General features: G+C 43.0%; 1 protein-coding gene across 12 annotated transcripts in view; it reads right to left on the bottom strand.

Annotated features, from left to right (window-relative positions):
- Positions 1–8,307: 8,307 nt before the first annotated feature.
- nrxn2b (neurexin 2b) overlaps positions 8,308–20,257 on the bottom strand; it is a 719,424-nt gene continuing 707,474 nt past the window's right edge. For 10 of the 12 annotated variants that reach the window (XM_004567086.2, XM_004567089.2, XM_004567088.2 and 7 more), the window contains 2 exons: positions 19,659–19,737; positions 8,308–11,392 (listed from right to left, as the gene is read on the bottom strand). In XM_004567086.2, coding sequence (XP_004567143.1) covers positions 10,503–11,392; positions 19,659–19,737 — 969 coding nt within the window. In that variant the 3' untranslated portion in view covers positions 8,308–10,502. The remainder of the gene's footprint in view (positions 11,393–19,658; positions 19,738–20,257) is intronic. The other 2 variants (XM_004567090.2, XM_076881964.1) reach the window with 1 other exon arrangement.

Below are 20,257 nucleotides of genomic sequence, written 5' to 3'. Positions count from 1 at the left end.
GTGAGGCACAAAGGGATTTCTACAATCCTTAGTCCGCGTGTAAAGCGTGAGCCAAAGGTTTGAGCCAAGGTGAATCCAGAAACTGCAGCACAAGAAAGTTTCGTTAACAAGGTAAATTACATAGAGAACTTGAAACATGCCGGTTACCAACATAGGTTGATGATGAACTGGCGGTGAATGAACGTCAGCGTGAAGCTTAAATCACTCTGGCATGATTACTTGCAATTGGATCCAGGTGTGCAGGAGCTGGAGGAGGTGGCCCTGCCCAGGGACGTGTCCCAGGTAGGTTCAGGAGCCTTGTGGAAATTCCAGCCATCCACCGCGGACCATGAGACATAGATCAGCAAACAGGAAGCATCTGCTGATAATACTACCCTGCCGATTGGGCTCTAGTAATAATGAATGAACTGTGATATCCAAAACAGAAATTTCCTACTGTCTATTGTTACGAAATCAGTTTCACCCCGGTTCTGTTTATTCCTCGGGCATCCAGAGACGGCACCGGACTCGGCAGTCATTTTCACAAAAACCTTTATTCATCTTCAGTTGGTGTGGGTGCGTCGTAACAGTCAAAGCACTGTGTGTGTGTCTCTGTGTATGTGACTTCCTGCTGGTCATAAAAGTAATCTCCTCACTCAATCTACACCAAATTCCTTTAGACAACATACAAAACACAGTTAACATATTACAAACACTGAGACCCCCACTCTGCATCCACTGGGCCATTGGCCTCTTGTTGTCTTACATTTAGAGATAAGGTGAAGAGTCTCCTGCAAACCTACTTCTAAGTTATAACAATTCTGACCGTTTATTAGATTCAGGTTAAAGCATCAGCATCAGCAACCCCCAACTGTGGCTTCCTGTCTCCTTTTATGACAGCAGACCCCCAGTGTCATTAAATTTCTTTCCCTCTAAACAATCACACTCTCAGGCTACAGCTAAGCCAAACTGAAACACAGACAAATCCTTCCTTATTCCTCTGATCTAAACAAATTTAACACATCATATTATAATAACTATTGTCTTGTACTCACACTATCAATAACTACTAACAATGCTAATTCATAATAAATATCAATTATTATTATTTTTATTATTATTAAATCTCACAGTACTTCCAGTACTGATTTTTTTCTTTAGTGGTTGGCAAATAAACAAATATTTGTTTTGGTTGAAACTCCGAAGCCCCCAAAACATCATAAGTCCCAGAAAAGAAACAGCTTGTTTGGCAAATCTGTGTTCCCCTTAGCTCAGCTGACACCCCCACAAACACATATGGTAGGGCAATCGCAGCTGATGTTACCTTTGCTCAAAGAAAGACTTTTCTTTTTGAACAAACTGTTATGCTGAGGTCCAGAAACAAGCACACAAGAGGAAAAATACAAAAGGCACAGTGAGGCTCCCTGATGCCACTGGCAGCTGAAACACTACAGCATGCCTTTTATGTTTATTTCCCAAGTAAAGCCAGCTCTGCATCAGTATTTTAGGGTTGTAGTCTTTGAACCAAAACTCAGCATTCAGGCCGCAGGTGTCCGTGGACTTGCCTGTCAAGTGTCTGCGTCCTAAACCAAGGACAGAACAGGAGGATTACCTCACCTGTACGCTTGTCTTTGGGGACTTCAGACAACGTCTGTTCCTGCAGGAGCCCCTCCTCTGTCATAAATACCGCCTCGGGGTGCATGATCACACACCCGATTAAACACACAAACAAACACACAGGCATCTCACAGCTCATTTAACCTTTTACTCTAGAGAGTGGCAAATAAACAAATTGAATCTGAGGCTGCACCGCACCCATGTGTGCGACCGGCGAGACAGACTCAAGTACAACGCTGTAAACCTGCTTGGCAGTGAGGGTGGCTGCCGAGACGGCGTTGTTGTTGATTGTCAAGCCACCCAGTGATGTCATATTTCTTGTGAAAGCTGCTCTAGTGTATTTACAGCTGAGCTATCTGCCTGTGGGGAAATGATGCTGCTGCTTTGTTTTGGCTTTTTGCTGCTTTTTTGTGTGTTTTGGATTGGGTGAATGTGGAGCAGAGCTCTCCCTGTAGGAGGAGCAAGAAAGCTGTCAGATTTAGCAGGGGAATATTTGAGATGTCTTATCGTTGTGTGATCCCTGCATGTGTGCACATCATATTTTATAGATTGGTGAGTAAACGGGAAAAGCGGCCAAAAAAGGCACAACTCACAGTTGGATTGAAGATTGGATGATGACATCGGGAGGAAACACCACACAAAATGGAGCAGAGACGTCTTGTTCTTCTTTCCTTCCTTACCTTTACTAACCTCTGCTCCAGATTTACAAACAGAGCCTTTGATTTGATACCGCGTCTCTCTGCACGAGCTGATTCAATCCCTGCAGAGGCAGTGGCGCATAGACTCTTGACTCACTGTTTTTAACTTGATTACTGTGAAAGCTTTTTTCGTGCTCGGAGGATGGGGGAAGAATAAAACACATACAAAACCAGCACAGTACTCACATTTTGTCACAGCAAGATCTCATAGAACTAACTGGTTTTAGAGAGTGTCTGTCATGTTCTCTAATTGGCTATGGTGACATTTTGACTAGAAGGGAACTTTTGACTTTTAATTCCAAGAAAATTTCCACCCTGAGGTTGAAATTAGCAGCTGTGAAAGCCAGTCTGTGGTCATATGCATTTACATTCACATGCATGCTCGAGCCTCATTTATAAATAATAGCACTAGCATGGTTTCTGCATTAATCCTCATTCAACTTTAAGCTAAGATTTATCTTGGACCTGAAGAGTCCTTTTCTGTGTGCCAGCACAGCACAAAATCGCTCTTACTAACTTGATCGTGAAATATTAATGCTGTGTGTGTATCTTGATTAAGGGGGAGTGCAGATTTTCTCCTGCAGAGGGTGAATGATGGACAGTTTTGGATTAGTGCCACTTTTGGCTGTTAAATGCAGACTGTATATAAAAGTTAGAGACAGCCACTGTGACACCCGTGGGATTCCACTGATGTAGAAGTCCTGAGTTTGCCCTTTTAGTATTTCTGAAACCAGACACAATGAATGAAGGGCGGATTTAACAAAGCGCCCTAAGGAGGGCTAGCTCTGTGGTCGGCATGAAGCTGGACACTCTGGTGACAGTGGCAGAGAAAAGGACATTAAAGAAACTGATGGACATTATGGACAATGCCAGGCATCCTCTGCACACGGCCATTAACAACCAGAAGAGTCTGTTCAGTGACAGGTTGCTTCTCCCAAAGACAAGAACTAACAGACTTAAAAACTCCTTTGTCCCACACGCCATCAGACTGTTTAACTCCTCTCTGGAGGGGAGAGGGAGGGGAAACAGGAGGACAAAGGAGGGAACAACTAAGCTGTAGTGCCTCTTCACCTCACTGTGCAATACCTTTTGTGCAATACTTTTGTAAATAGTCAACGGTGCAATAGACTCAATACTTGAAATGTGCAATTCACTTGTATTTTTATTTTTATTCCTATTTATTCTATTTATCCCCTTCGTATATTTATTTATATTGTCTCTGTATTTATATATATGTGTGTGTGTATAACTCTGTAACTTCTGTCGGTGCTGTGCTTTTTTGGAAATCGAATTTCCCAGAGGAACCCACCCGAGGGATTAATAAAGTTCTATCTTATCTTATCTTATCTTATCTTATCTTATCTTATCTTATCTTAATTGCAGCACGGTGGTTAGCACTGTTGCCGCACAGTAAGAAGGTCCTGAGTTCAATTCCAGGCTGGGGTCTTTCTGTGTGGAGTTTGCATGTTGTTTGCCTGGGTCCTCCACAGGTAGTCTGGCTTCCTCTCACAGTCCAAAGACATGCAGTTAGTGGGGATAGCTTAATTGATCAAATTGCCCATAGGTGTGAATGGTTGTCTTTGTCTATGTGTTAGCCCTGCGACAGCCTGGCGACCTGTCCAGGGTGTACCCTGCCTTTCACCTTATGACAGCTGGGATAGGCCCCTGCGGTCCTGTAAAGGATAAGCGGAAGTAAATGGTTGGGTGGTTTTGGCCCTAATTACACTATGCACACCAATACAGGAGAGACCTGTCGACCACAAAGTAGCCATCATATAAGCCGCTCAGAATAATTAAAGGAACACTTTAACCAGAGAATAGCATCAATATAATTAAACTTCTGGGATATTAATCTGCTCCGATCAATTTCAGGTAGGTTGGTGTTAATGAAATTAAGAATAGTTGCACTAGAGCAGGATGGGTTTTTCTAGTTTTGCATTTGATCAGGGTCACTGTCACTAATGGTAGCATGGTAGTCCAACTCCTCCAGGATGTGTTTATTAATGGTCAGAAATAGTTAACACAGATTCATTGTTCTAAATAAAATATATGATTACAAAGTAGTCCCGTGTACAGACTCAAAAGCTTTGTGTCTGACAAGCAGCATCATAGCCATATGAGGCCTGCTCCCTTCTTATTGCATGACAAATCAAGAAGATCTGGAGCGGAGTCCAAGGTTGACTTTGTATCTGGTAGCAGCTTACTCTCAATATGAGGCCCAACGAGAGTTTTGATGCAAGTGAAGGACATTAAAGTGAAGAGAATTAAATGTAAAATTATGCTTATTCAAATATTCTCCTTGTATAAACAAGCTTCTCTCAAGGTCTCATAGTGAAAATGTTTTCTGCAAGCAAAAGAGGGAATCCCAGTGTTTCACTGGTAAATCAATACAAGGAAGGATGGAAGGATTCGTGAATGCAAAGAGGGCGGCGTCTTATGTCAGACATAGCTTTATAAATAACAGAGCAATAATCAGCATCTTCTGTTGTAAGGTCTTCAATAGGTGGACTCCTCCTCCTGGAGAGGAGAGATATTTATGGGCTGGTCTCATGTGGTAACACTGTTGATGTCAGGGACAGCATAAAAAGAAAAATACAGAGAAGAACAATGGCAGAGCTTAATTACTGTGTGGTTTAACAGTTTTTTAAAAATATGACAAAATTACAGGATTTCTTTTTACTAGATGAATTGAATTGCTCTATTTAAAAAGAATAATTATAGCTTTTTTAATAGTTGAGTGCACCTGAACAGAAAATGAAAATATTTTCAAAACTCAAAACTGACTTTTTTACTAAACCCAGACCATCCTCTGTTTATCTTTAAAGCCGTATAAAGGCTTTTAATGCACAAAATGCTGGAGACGAGCCCCTCTCTGCCTCCTGCGGAAGAGCCATCATTACTGCTCCGTTCCTCAGGAGAAAAACTCTCTGTGGCGTTGGTATGGATGCTGAAAGGTGGAGGCACAGGGAGCGCCTCAGTGCCCTATATAACCAGAGAGGCAGCGGCCTGTAGAGAACCCAGCTTAGCATCCTGTCTGTACTCGAGCACTGAGCCCCTCAAACAACATCCCAGTCTAGTGGAAGCCTCGTATAGATGAATATATGAATCCACCTTTTGTGTTTCTTCTTGGACCAAATATTTTTGTGTCTTCTCGTATTATTGTGAAACTAAAGAGTTAACTTGTAACGTTATCCCTTTAATGTGGAGATTAGACAAACACCCTGCAGAGAGCTCGCCTCCTTGTTAAGAGGTCAACTAAGACATATGCTCCTATTAATTCACATGTTACAATCAGGGCATCTTATTACCGACCAGGTAATTTCATTGGATGAATTTGTGGCATTTATTTTTTCGAATCAAGCTCATGTTTTGGATCCAAATAAACAGCTCTGCCCTATCGGACCACTGCACCGGGCAACGAGTACTCTTGTAGATCACATTGTGTATTCAGTACTGGTAGGGCACCGGTACTGAATACACAATGATGTGGAAATGGTAAAATAAAACTATTTTACCTCTGACACACAGCTAGACACGGCTCTGGGTCAGTGTCTAGGTCTCTGAAATTATCTGTCTCCTCACATGTGGTCCCAACTGCCCCACTGGCATCCTGACATACTATCAATTCCTTTATCAAACAATGAACTGCTCTCTACTCTTGAGAATTAGAATAGCGAATGAACCCACAGTCTCCATTTCTTCCTTTTCTTGTGTAGAAACAGGATGAGCTCATCATGGCTTGATGTGGACTTCATTGTTTTCACAGTGAGGATGAATTTTCCAAAAAAACCCACATTTGTCACGTGGGTGTGGTATATGTATGTTGCGCGTACATCGTGTTGCATTTTTGAAGTGTGCTCAGCGTGTAAAGATCTTTTGACATGACAATAGCTGGCTAAACAACTCATCTTTCTCTGTGATACAGCGCCCTGGACCATGCGATGACACTATGCTGCTGCACCCAAAAATGTAGCTTGGGTTGGAAGTAAGGCACTGCTTCTTTTATTATGTTGCTGTTGTTTTTCCTCATTTTTTTTTAGAAGGTAAAATTAGCCGGTGCAGCTCACCAATCAGCTCACCCTGTCTGTGTCTTGTTTTTCATTCATCCTAATGCTCCAGTGGACTATTAGTATGATGTGTCTTATCAAATATGTATGCGAATCTCAAATTCTGATCTCAACAGCACAGAGATCCAGAGTAAAGTGCATCTGACCTCTCAGGGGTACCGCAGTTTCTGACTGTCTGAAAATGATGACATTTCCATTTAGTTTGAGTTATGTGTAACAACTGAGAACTGATTGTCCAATATAGAAAACCATCGTAGTTGATTTACATCTTTTTTAAACTGAAGTAAAGCCCGGTAACTTCATGCTGGATTTAACAGCTAAGGATTGTGCTCGAGTCTGGTGATTGCTCTCAAAGATTACGACGTTAGCATACTGCTCTGCTTGTGATGATTTTTTTTATCACTTTGTGGGAAGGATTTTTTAGAGGAGCGAAGACGACTCATGATGAAGACTCGTTAAGAGAGGTCTCACAGAATAATAATCAATAACTGACCTGAAAGTAATTTCAGTGGGACACGTGTGAGTTTAAACAGCTTAAAGAGCTGCACAAGAAATGTATCACAGATGGCTGAAATTTGTTCAGGCAGTAGAATAAAAAAGATGTTTTTTATATTTTCCTGCAGGATCACAGCAAACAATACTACAGAGGTATGATCATCTTGGCAGGCCACAAAATTAATGTATATATTTTAAAAAAATGCTCTGCCATTGAAGGACCGTTAAAGCTTAGTGAATAAACAAGCAGGATGTTTTCCTTTGTTTCATAATGACAGCAGCGCCTCATTGCTGCTAAAGCGATTTTTCAGCAGAACAATGAACCCCTACTGTACCAGCTCCAGAGGTGCTGGGCTGCAGCTCATCCAGGCCTGTTGGGGTTAGTAATACAGGAAGTAAAATGTTAGCAGGCACACTGTGAGTTGAGCTTTGTATATTTGAGCTTATTTGTATTTACACTTGGAAAATGGGCACCAATAAAAGCAAATACCATTCCCTATATGGATGTAATGGATGTCATTATGGATGAATTTGAACATATTTGACTGTGTTTTCTTTCTATTGTCCTTTGGAAGTGGCACCGAACACCTAAAAATACACGTGTCGCGTTTGGGAGAGTTTGAGAGAGAGAGTGCTGTTTCTGACAGAAATTTCTGGTCTAAACTTTCCCGACTGTTTCAGACCACCTGCATACGCACCCGTCTCTTTGATCTCAGGCAGTGTCTCTGCTTCGCGTCTCTCCCCTTGTGCCCTCCTGGGGTGCCGAGGCTCATATTTTGAAAACCTCAGCTCTACAATGAAAATGTAACTGACATAAAACAAACGCGGTCTCGACGTACTTGAATCAAGTCTGACAATTGTGGAAAGGAGAAAAAATACATCCAAAGAGACATCCAAATAGACTCAAAATCAGAAAAGTGCGCTCACATCAACGTGAAGATAAGGAGCTGAAGTTTTCCTCTGAAATGAAAACGGCATTGGGTGAGTAATTGCTCCCTGTGTTTCTATCGATTTCTGACAATATTAAGATACATTTAAACTAAGTGTGAAATCGTCTTACTTTCTTAATTTGGAAAATGTATTAACACATTAATGCTTTTAGGGCCACTGTGCTGTTATGAAATATGTCAGCATTGTGATGTGGAGAATTTTTTGTGATTATAGCATCTTTCAAATTATTTGATGTAATAACTTTTCTTTATACTGAGAAATGAGACTATCCCTTTAAAACGGGTCCAGCTACAGACTTATTTTGCAGAGCATTTATCTTAATCGGGGTGTCAGAGTCAGAAATGGTCCGGTTCTAATTAGAGCTGCTTTCACCAGCAACTTGGTCCATCGGATGTCGTAATATCAAACTGTTTCAAAGCAATTTGCAGTCCTCTGAGTACCTCCTGGGGATTGAATCAAATTTGAAAATAAGGAGACAATGAACAGACCACACAACGCAATAAGTAAGAAGTATATAACCAAGTGTATTCCCTCTGTTAATGTACACATATTTAGAGTCATCTCACTGGAACACTTTACAATAACATTTAGAAAGAACAGGAAGATACTGGGAGAGTATGCTCAGAATGGAGAAAGAGAGAAACCAGACAAACGTGGCAGAAGAGAGTAACGACGGAGCCCGTCAAGTGAAATGACTACCGTCTTGTCTCTCGCCATATAGACAGAAATAGATATAAAACAAATTAAAGTAAATAAAAATCAGAGGATGGATAAAACCTGCTTTCCTCACAGGATACGGGGACATACGATCTCTACAGAGAAAAAGGAATGCATGAAGAACAAAGAAAGAGGCTAAGGATGACAGATGGAGGATAAAAGAGGACATTTTCTCCTCTGGAAAAGGAGAATGCATGGTTTGATGTTCATAACCCAAATCATATTTGCTCAGGTACCAAAAGAAAATACATAGAAATTTCAGTTTCCCAGAATCAGTTATTTTTTTTCTCCAAACAGGAATGATAGTAGGGAAAACACATTTCTCTTAGTAATGGGATGAAAGTCAAATATTTAGACATTTCACAAACTTTTTTCAGAATTTTTCTTTTCATGGTACAGTTTTCTTTTCTTAATAGACTTGAGAAAATTGGAATACTAGAGTTCTGTTGTACATCTTTCAGGGAACTGCTGTTCTCCTTTTATTTGTGTGCTCTTCCCATTAAGTTCGCTTTGCCCGCGGGCTGCCGTCAGTCCAGTCAGGCTAGAGAGGGGCGAACGACACAGTTGCTCTTTTTCAGCTGCTGCAAGGTATCTCTCTCCACAGTGGAACTCCAACACGAATGAATTCAGAATCTCCCTAAAATGTCTCTCATTCCTCCAGAAATGAAAAGAAATTTAAAAAAAGAAAAGAAAAGAGCAAACCAAAGTGACTGAGTCTTGCAGCAAGGCATTCCATCAGCCGCACTGTTCATGAAGTGGGGGGCAGGGGTCTGAGGAACGGGGGGTTGGACGGTGAAGCTGTTCAAGAATCCCATCTTTTGCTGTGCACGTCTCAGCAAACGCACTTTTTGATTCGTTCACATAGGTCCATATGTTTCTGCAACGTCTATACATATATTTATAATTATATAGAACAGAGTTCATCTTGTTTGCTGGAGGTTTTTTCTGTTTTTCGGTGATTAGTAACTTGTAAGGACGTGACAGTTTCTCTGCTGGCCCACTAGGGGGCACCTCAGAGCCCCAGATACACATGACACAGATCTGCTGGAACAAAGGACGACCAAAGGGGTGTTTTTTTTGGCCTCGATGAGTTTTTGGCGGCTAAACGTACAATTTAGCATCCGTTAGGTTGGAGCGGTGGCATCTCACGTAGTTGCTACTTTTAATGTTGTTACGATCATCAGTCATCGGCGTCATATTTTTTTTGTTTTTTTAAACTCCACAGAAAGGAAAAACAGTTTATCTCTTTTTCGTAAATGAATACTACATGCTTGAAACACGGCAGAGTTTACATCGCATCGGCTGCTGGGCACCGTAGACAAGGAGAGAAACAGAGTTCGTGGGTGAACGAGAAGGAGAGAGAGAGATCCGATGAGAGGCGAGAGATCGGAGGTGTCGAACACTTACAGAGGTGGAGGAGCTGGATTTGACACAGTGTTTCTCTAAGCTGGCAGTATATTGATCTGCTAATTCGAGCCTGGTTGGAAAAAAAATCTGTTTGATACTGTCTAAGGTGACGCAGGTTCTCCTCAGAATCAAGTACAGGCCTTGACACAAATACTGATGGCGATGCTTTCCTACAGTACTCAGGCTAACCCATGAATCACTGCTTTATCAGCATTTGCTACGTGGTTGTTGGCACGGTATGTGTAGAGATGTAATAGCCTTTCCTTAAATCCACACTGTGGTTAGCATTGAATGCAACTGAAGTTTAGTCTAATCAATCAAAGCAATGTGGAAATGTGTGAGGAGAGCTGTGATGTCACTGTGCCATCTCATTTCGCTGCCTCCCTCTGATTCGAGATGAACTGGTAACACATACGAGCACCTGACAATACTTGAAGTTTGAAATGAATTAGCCACTGTGATGTGTTTGCAGTTTTCCCACATACTGCCTTCTCTCCCTCCTTCTCCCCGCCGTCTCTTTCCTTTTCTAAGTGCTCTGCTGTCTGCCCCTGTGTGTCACGGCGGCACTCCCTCAGACGTAGTACTCTTTGTCTTTGTTCTTCTTGTTCTTGGTGACCGTCTTGGCAGTGCTGGGCTGTTTCTCCTTCACCAGGGCCCCATTGCTCTGTGTGGCTGAGTTGCTAATGTAGTTACGGCTCTGGTCCACCTGATAGGAGCCCTCATCGCGGTTGCGGTACTTGTACATGGCGTACAGCAAGATGAGGATGCAGAGGGCAGCGGCTGCCACGATGCCCACCACCATCCCGGTGGTGCTGCTCGACTGCTGCACTTCTACGGCACCCGGGAGCCCTCTCTCTGGAGACGTGGGGTCTGGAGTGGGAACATGAGGGAAATTTGGGGGATAGGTTATACCTGGGACTCTACGGTGGCCTGGATCCAAAGAGGGCTGGGCCGGCGGCAGCAGCACTTGGTCCCGGGTGTTCATTTTCCCGGCAGGGATGTTGTTGCTACTACTGCTGCTGCCGCCGCCGGCTGACTTGATGCGCGGGTTCAGCTGATCGGGGTTGGCTGTGGGGGTGGATGAGAGAGGGGGGCGGGAGTTGGGGAAGCGGGAGAAATGGCGGTCTCGGGGGTTTTGGACGCCACCCTCGACGGCCGGGGGAGGGGGGAGGACAGTCCTGTCGGTGACCAGGCCGGAATTTTTGTAATAGTCCTCGTCATCTGACTCGGTCATCTCCCCCGAGCCGTACGCTGACACCTCGATGGTCTCCTCGCAGTCCTCCTGGTCCAAGGGGCAAGGGGGCCGGCCGTTGGGCAAGGGGAGGGATTCTTTGGTGGTTTCAAGCAGGGTGAGGAAAGGGCGGTAAGTGGTGGGGGGCGGGGGTATTACTGGGTAGTGGGTGGCGATAGATGGGGGGTCTAGGGAGTCCACTGTAATAATGGGCAACACTAATTCACCTCCTAGGACAAGAAAGAGACAACGAAGGAAAAGAGTGTTAGAGACCACCTGAGGGAGAGACGACTTCCAGATCAACAGAAGAAAGACAGTTCAAATGTTACAGAAACACCAGTATTAGAACAGCACTACAGCTTAACATGAGGTTAGTTCTACAAGTTTAGTCTGTTCTATTTAAAAAGTTAATATGCTGACTAACTTTGAGCTGCATTATAAAACAAGATGTAAGAATATACTCTAGCCTGCACCTGCTCCTGACTGTTCTGACCTATTTCGCTGTGCTGCATATTCCTACATGTCATATCACTAACACAAGGTAAAAGCAGACTACAAATTACACTGAACAACGTAACATCTATTGTACTACACAGCCTATCCTTCACTGCTAACCTTTCTAGTCCTACCTACGCTGACTACGCTCAGATGTTTCTGCTGTGATTGGTTAAATAAGATAGCAAACCACGAGGTTCAGGTCACTTACATCAACAAATTGGCCGCATGATTTTTGCATGAAAAAAAAAATTACAAAAAGAAAGCTGTGTAAGATTGTTCTCGGATAGTGATAAACAACTCCCCTCCCCACCCCCACCATTGTTTACCTCCTCTCCTCTTTTGTCTCTTTATTGGGTGAAAAATAATCAGAATGTAACAAAAAAAAAAGAATAATAATGTATTGTTGCATTATTCACTTGTTCTCCCCCCCCCCCCCCCAAATTCACATGAAGAATTGTCTCAATCCTATTTTCCCCTTTTGGGCATGGTGGCTTCTATGGCTCATTTCTAATTAGCTTAATCTGTATGCAAACCCTCAGGAGCGGCTGCAGAAAACTGATGCCTCTAATTCTTAACCCAAACTCTCAGTGCACTACACTACAGCGCACTGAGTAACAGAGTATTAAATAATACTGCTCAGTTTTTTATCATGACTCCCTCATGCCCACTTCCCTCCCAAACACCACACGTTAAACATGGGGGAATGATGTTCTTTTCAAACAGCCATCAACACAAATAACATTAAAAAAAAAAGTCTTAATGAGCCAGAATTTCAGTTCAAGCCTCAGTTATGCAATTTTAGCCCAGTGCGAAATAAGCTTAGACTTTGCTTCAGTTCAGATTATTGGGGGAAAAAAGGTGCATTTAAGAGGAATCCTTGTATCATAGACTGAAATGGTTAGACATATCAGGAGTGTGTCAACAGGAAATAGAATATTAATAGCAGTAAATTTACACACTCAATTTTCTGTCCAGTGTTGCAAAAGGGTCAGTAAAGGAAACAGTTGAGAAGTATTGCAGAGTGAATTAGATTACAACACATCTTGGAGGGGGACAAAAGGGAAGGTAACAGCAAAACATAAGCAAAGAAATGCCAACATCACCAGCATAAAATCATGACTCTGGCTCTGTGTTCGATTGATGAGGTAAACCAGGGAGACTCAGTGGGAGAGAGTGGCTGGATAAGGCGTTTCAGGAATGAATGGGAAGGGAGGGGATGGTTAATAGGAGGTTCTGGGATTGTAAGAATTCCTCTGTGGCCTTTATTCAGCTCAGCAGCACTCAAACACCCCCAAACCCATTGGTCAGTTACAAAACCCCCACATTTTCACTTAAAGAATGGCAAAGGCTTTGTTAAAAAAAAAGGTAATGCATTGGGTTAACAAAGCCACTGCGACATATCAGCATATAACAACACACTTGAGAGAAACTCCTTGAAATAAAGCAAAATGTGAGAGCTGTAAAGGAGAAAGAAACTTAGTAATTCTTCAACCGTTCTAAGTTATTATTTCACCACCACTACTGGAAAGGCTAGTTTCCATGGCAATGCTCAAGTTATTTCTCTCCCATACATTTTCTGTCTGCGTTTGAGGGATGAGTTTCACCTTGAAGGCGAGAGGACAGCAGAGTGCGGCGGCACATTTGAGGAACAAAGCAGATTCACTTCGAGTAGGATTTCCCCCAGTGCGTTCAAAAGAAAGAAAGAAAATCTTTGTGTTTCGTAAGATAACTCGTCAAAGTCGCTCCAGCGAGGGGGGTGGGGCCAACGATTTGGGAACGCAGAGAAGATCGTTTCCTAGAGATACAGGACGCATGTGCGAGTGAGGGTGATGACGAGAAGACGTTAGCGCTGCTATCTTTACTCTGCCGTCTGTCTGCGTGGCGCAGATGCTGCGAGTGCAATTTCGAGCTTCATACCTGCTGCTCGGTGTGCAGCCTGCCCATTACTGAGAAGCTACCTCTGCTCACAGTGCGTCCTACTTACTGTACGTGCGGCTGACAGGGCAAATAGATGCCCCTGTTACAATAAACATTTAATGTAATCCTCAGGAATCAGGACCACTGTGCTTCCCTGCTTAAAGTCTGCTTATAGGAGCCCCTCGGAGTGACGCTTACAATGGTTATTAAATATTTACGGGAGGCTCAGAGTCATCATGCACAAGTGTACATAGAAAGGATTGTTCAAGCAAGTGACCCACATCGCTCTGCTGTCCTCTTAGTTTTTAGGAGCCAAAGCCTGAAGGCCTCATGGCATTATCCCATATGACTGGCAGGCAGCAGCTCCTAGCAGAGTAATGAACCTCAGCCCTCATACACAGAGTGAGCCACATGTCAGACCTCCAGGCAGTTATCAAGTGAAACATCTTTTCATTTCCTGTTGTGCGACCTAAGCCTACTGCACCAATATTTAAAACCAATCAGCAACTTCAATTGGCTTTCCGACACTGCACTGTGTGGTCCCTGTATGCAGCTCTGGTGCTGTTAACAGCCAGGTTGGAAGGTGGGGTGGGTGGGGGATACATGTCACAAATCTCCCTGCATGTGTTCTCCTGCTGAAAGCTGCCAAGAACCACAGACTGATGTAAACCAGAGGAAACCCAGGAAAGTGAGCATAAAATATTTAGGTGAATGCGTAATATTTTACATCAAAGCCATCAGACCCAAACTGGGATTTACTGAGACCAGTTCTGATGCCAAAAAAAAAAAAAAAAAAATTAGGCATGATTCCCACGTGTGGGGGTCTGTTTCTTTAACATTCCCACTCTGTCATTTCAGCGTTAAAGCGGGAGAGACTCAGATATTCAGCCTGATTGATTGAGTTTGACTCTGTTGATTTGAACAGCTGAGGCAGACGTTTAGTCCACAATGATGAAATTCCTTTATCTTTACCCACATGCCTCTCCACTGCGTTGCCAGTGTGAGTCACCCCCACCCCTCCTATTTACTCAAAATAAGCACAGGGCAGATGGATACTGATGCATCCACGTCGGTCTCCTGAAAAATATCGTTATTCTGCTGATCACATCACCCCGCTCACATCTATTTGAAATATTTAGAGCAAAAAGGTTGTTTGGAGTTTCAGCATTCTGTAATTCAGCTTCGATTAGGCTGCAGATGGAAAATCTAACTGCGTGTCCGAGCATAATATATTATCCCTTTCTTGCTTCTGAATCCCGCTACAATAGGTGGCCCTATAATCGGTGCAGGGAACAAACCTGCTTCTTTATATGCGGGGCTCTGTAAACTGCTGCTGCTGTTCTCAGGTGAAGTGACTTGTTTTGACAAAAAAGATATGATGCCCTGCTCATATTGTATCTCACTCAGAGTCACATATTGTGCAGCAATAAAGTCTCCAGTCTCCAATCTCCATGTCAGAGGTTCAGACAATCTGCAAACCATCATGTTTCTCCATGGTGCTCCGGGGCATTTGTTTACAATCTGAAGCTAAAGCGGCCAGATTTCCTACTCAGAATGCAACACAAGGAAAAAGGCCATCCTCCCTAAAACATTTGGTTCTAATTAGAATTTCAAAAACCACTTTTGTGTAGTTTGCAGAATATGTATAATTTTTTTGTAAATGACAAAAATGCACCATTGACCAGTAATGAAATAAAATGGTTACAGGCATGTGAATAATGTTGAGTAATGCATTCTTCGCTTGTGTGATTAGGCTGACTGAGCACCTCTGCAGTGACTGGGTATCCCGACTAAGACTGTGATCCATATTTTTGGTACTGTAAAATAACTCTGCTAATTAAAGACAATCACCTAAAGCCCTGCAACAGACTGGCAACATGTCCAGGCTGTACCCCCCGTCTCGCCCTATGGTAGCTGGGAGACGTTTCATTATAACTCATGTAAACTCAAGCATTCATCATGGAGCTGATGCGACCTTTACTCAATTGCATTATTTTTTTCCACAGAAAACGATCAAATCAGAAGGCTCGTTCCAAATCTGACCAATCAGACACAGTAGGGGTAGAGGCTTGGACAGTAACACTTGCCTGAACCCTGAAAGGATGATGTACCGCTTAGAAAGCATCCTGTCATGCAGGTTCAAGCATCCATACTGCTCAGGATCCAACCCGTGGAACCTATATTGATAAACTTGGGCCTGTTACTAGCTAAGAGCGATCAATAAAGCATCACCCTGACAAATAACTAACACCCAAACCCATCGACTTGGCTCTGAGTCACATTGAATGCGGAGGGGGACCGAGAGGCTCCAGGTCATCCCTCATCTATCACCCAATCTCTTATTTTCACTCCTCGGCCTAAGAAGAGCAATTCATAGGTTGTCTCTATAGCATGCTGTCTGATGAATTATTGAGGAGCTCCTCAAAGCTCTGATCTTGTCAGAGTAAAACCGATATAGAGCCTACAACATCCTGGGACTGATAAGTAGCTTGGAGAAAAGCAAAGTGAGGTCATGTCGGGCTAGAGAACAGACAGAACATGATATATGGAGACAAAAAGACACAGCTTTAATGTTGGACGGATAGAATCTCAATATGTTTGTTAGTGTGAAATATAGTTATTATATGTGTAGCAAATGAGTGTCCATATGCATCTTTGGAGACTTTTTCCTGTCTGTTCATTTTCTGCTCGGTATATTGAGCTTTGTAATCGAGGTCCACATTTCCTAGCTTGTCACCCTTCTGACAGAGACTCATTACAAACACTGAAGTATCGAAACCATAGCTCTAATTGGGTGATGTAATTAAGGCTCTCTAACAGTCAAAGTTTAATTAGCCTGGTGGGAACGCCAGGAATCGTTCATGGGAATTTCACTCTCTCCTTCACTTCCTCTTCCTTCTCTCTCGCAGGCTCCCTCTGTACCTCCGCTTCTCTCCTCTCCCCATTCCTCTGTTCTGCTTTGAGCGCAAAGGAACGTGATGCACATCTCAATGAAAGCCAGTCCTTCCCGCTCGTCTCCTCCTCAGGTCTTCTTCTCTGCACCCTGTGCTTTTGTCTATTTTGCATCCACTCTGAGCTTGTCAGCAAATGTGCAACAGCAGCTACCCCTCAATCACTGTCTGAGCGTTTCACGTTGAGGACTCTCATTTAGCGTGACACAGCCAAAACACTCCTCCACCAAATGCAGTTTTGGAAAAAAGGGAAAAGGAAAAAACAAGCTGCATCTCTTGAATTGTGTGTTGTGGTGTTACCAGCTGCAGGTAAGCAGATGGAGCTCAGCTGGTTGTATATATGAAGGAGTTGTATCGATCCTCATCAATTCATAACCACTGCATCTAGCTTTGCTTAACAGAAAATCCACAGCTGCCTTTAAAATGTTTCTCTCCTTCTTTCCTGAAGGCAGTTCAATAACAGCGAGCCGAACACTCACATGTAATTGAAAACACTGGGAATTGGTCCTATCACACAATGACTAAAGGCCTGTGTTTGTGCAGCAGTGATGGAGGGGGAACATGCTTTGGAGACAATGTTGATTCTGCTCTCCTCGTCCACAGTTTTCACAGAGGCTTATCCGACCCCGCCGGCTCGCTTCGCTGGAACTCTCGTGGCATCTGGAAGGTGTGATACAGAGCACGCGCGCGCGTGTACGCACAAGCGCGTTCATTGTTGCTCGGGAGAGTCGGAGGCAGAGAGAAAACTTTACACCCACAGAGTGAGAGAGACAAGTGCCTGTGTGGAAAGGTGAGCATGTCAGACACCGTATGTGTGTTTGTGGGGGCGTGCGAGAGAAAGGGAGAGATAGTGAGTTGCATTTCCTCATGGGAGATTAAGCCTGGACATAGCATCCAACCAAAAAAAACTCTCATTTCTTCTTTTGATAAGAGGGGTATTGAGTCTCTATTTCAGTCCCAACCACCTACAGAGAAAACTGCAGGAAAATGCTGCACTCAAGTTTCTCAGCACTGGTTCAGATCAGGTTCTCCCAACACAAACATACTGATAAATGTTGTAATCTGCTGCCATTTACAGTCCACCAGTCAAACCACTAATCCACAATCCTACAACAAACTTTTACAGTTATTCAAGGTAACTCAAGTGCTTTTCGGGGAGCACATACACTGCTTAACAAATTTATTAGACCACCAGTCAGTACCAGGTTTATGCTACAGCTGTCCTAACAGTACTGGTAATTACCAAAACCATTTCTTATGTGTCTGTAATGACACAAGATCTATTACTATAACAAGAAAATAATAATTTTCTTAAAGACCTAATATCACCCCAGCCTGGTTCTGCTGGAGGTTTCGTCCTGTTAAAAAGGTGTTTTTCCTTCCCACTATCACCAAAGCACTTGATCATAGGGGGATTGTCTGTTGGGGTTTTCTCTGTATTATTTCAGGGTCTTTGCCTTAAAAAAGTTGTTGTGATTTGGAAATGTATAAATAAAATTAAAGTTATCCAGCAGTATGCACAAGGCTCTTTAATCAAAATGATATTTTAATACTAAAATATAATTATTATATTTTAACATTTGAACTTAGTGTTTTGGAAAAAATAGAAACAAACAAAAAAGCACATCTTTGTTTTTCTTGAACAGTTTTAGTGGTTGAATATTGTCCTTGATTCATTTCTGGGAAAGCCCAGTGTGCCGGCTCAAATTCAGACATAAAAACATGAATATAGTTTGTTATTTGACTAATAAATAACAAAGTCATTTTTTAGTTTTAAACGTGTTTTTGACAGATTTCTAAAATATTTGTTTTTTCTCATTTTTATGACGGGTCATCAGATACATTATTAAGCAATGTACACTATGGCATTTCTCTTCATTTTTTCCCTTTTTCCATCATATAAAGCAGCGGTCCTCAACCCCAAGGCCTCGGACCGGTACCGGTCCGTGAGTCGTTTGGTACCGGGCCGCGAGAGTTGAGGCTCGGGTGTGAAATGTATGGTTTTCAGGGTTTTTATCGGTTTCCAGCGTTATTTTGTTATCGTTTTTATCGTTTACTCGGTTTTCCTGGGTCTTTTCACGTGTGTTATGAATAAATCTTCTTTTTTTCGGTACCGGTACTAGTTTTATTTTGTTGTATTTATCCGCGACACCTTGAAGGCCGGTCAGTGAAAATATTGTCGGGCATAAACTGATCTGTGGCGCAAAAAAGGTTGGGGACCGCTGATATAAAGCATGTTCTGCTGAAGCTACACAACGGTTTGCCCTATCTCAGAACATTAAGGCAGGTTTGAATAAAACCACACTTAGCTTATAGCTAGTAGTCGCTAGCAAGTCTTGTTTTATGCTCCAGGAATTTAATGTTTTCTATTATTTGACAGTGGCGTCATAGTGGCTCTGCTTTGATTAAAGGTTTCACCCACACCAGAGTCAAATCTGTGAACCCATTAAACACACAACTCTTGTCACTCAAGATCTTTAAGGATGAAATACTGCATAATTTAATGTGGACATGCATATCTTCTGACTCTTGGAGTTTTAGAAGCCTTGACTTGTAGCTGCACGAGTAATTTGAATCTCACTTTTTCACTGAACAGGCATGGTTCTTGGCAGTTTTTAAATATGGCCAGCTTATTAGTGCTAGAAACCACAGCGGCAAGGAGTAAAACACATGGCCTTTAACTTCCACCTCCTGACATGGTGTCAGAACATTGCTTGACCCTCTGTTCACACTAACAGTGCCTCAGCCACCAGGTCTGCCAAGCTACAGCTGTGCGCCATGCAGAACAAGCTGTGTTTCCACGTTGGAACTGTCCTGCCTTGTTAAAATCGGGGCAGGGGATTGGTGCAACAGCTGGGAAAATGCCAGGTATTACCACATGGCTGAGCAATTGACAGACCACAATGCTGCTGACTGCCTGCTGCTTTAAAAAGCAACAAGAAAAAAAACTCGGAGAGTACACATCTGGCCAATCAGAGCTGCATACAGGGGGGCTGCGCAGTCACAAGGTATCATTTAGAAGAGGAGAAAGGGACATTGAGGTAGTCTAGGTAACTCTGCTTTTGTGTTTCAGGCTGACTTTGTTTCCAGATAAAACACAACAAAGGCAGAACTCCCTGAGCTGACTCACCATTTCCAGGCTCGCACTCCTCCAAATCTTCGTCATCGCTAGGACATTCAGCCGATGCTACCAGGAGGTCGTCTGAATTCTGGAAGAACAGAGAAGGAGGAGATACAGTCAGGACAAATTTTATTTGTGTAGAGGATACACCGAATATCTAAGCGGATTAAGAGTCTCTGGAAGTCACAGTGAAGGTCTTCGGCTCCACCGATGCCTAGTCTCACAGAAGCGTGTGCAGCTGCAGTACGAGAAGCAAACTTCCGGGGAAAACTCTTATCTGTAACTCAGTTACAACATGAAGATTTATTGTTGAGCAGTTGTGGCACAAGAGCTGAAAATATGGAGGTGGCAGTGCTTTATGAGCAGCACCCGTGTGTACTTATGTAACAAAAGATGGAGAGCTCGAGGGAAACCAAAGTGAAACAATCTCTTTCTGACCCAACGCCGCCGATCAAAGAGGTGCAGCTTGTCGAAACAGCGCGTCAGCTCCACTGAGTGGGCAAAAGTGTCAGACATTGAAGGCTCTATTGCACAATTGTTTTTACTTTTCAGCACATGCAGTAAATTATCTCCATTATGGTCTCTATAGGATTATTTTTGACCTTGAG

This window comes from Maylandia zebra, linkage group LG3 (assembly GCF_041146795.1).
Source record: "Maylandia zebra isolate NMK-2024a linkage group LG3, Mzebra_GT3a, whole genome shotgun sequence".
Taxonomy (NCBI): domain Eukaryota; kingdom Metazoa; phylum Chordata; class Actinopteri; order Cichliformes; family Cichlidae; genus Maylandia; species Maylandia zebra.
This window is presented reverse-complemented; position numbering and strand designations above follow the sequence as displayed.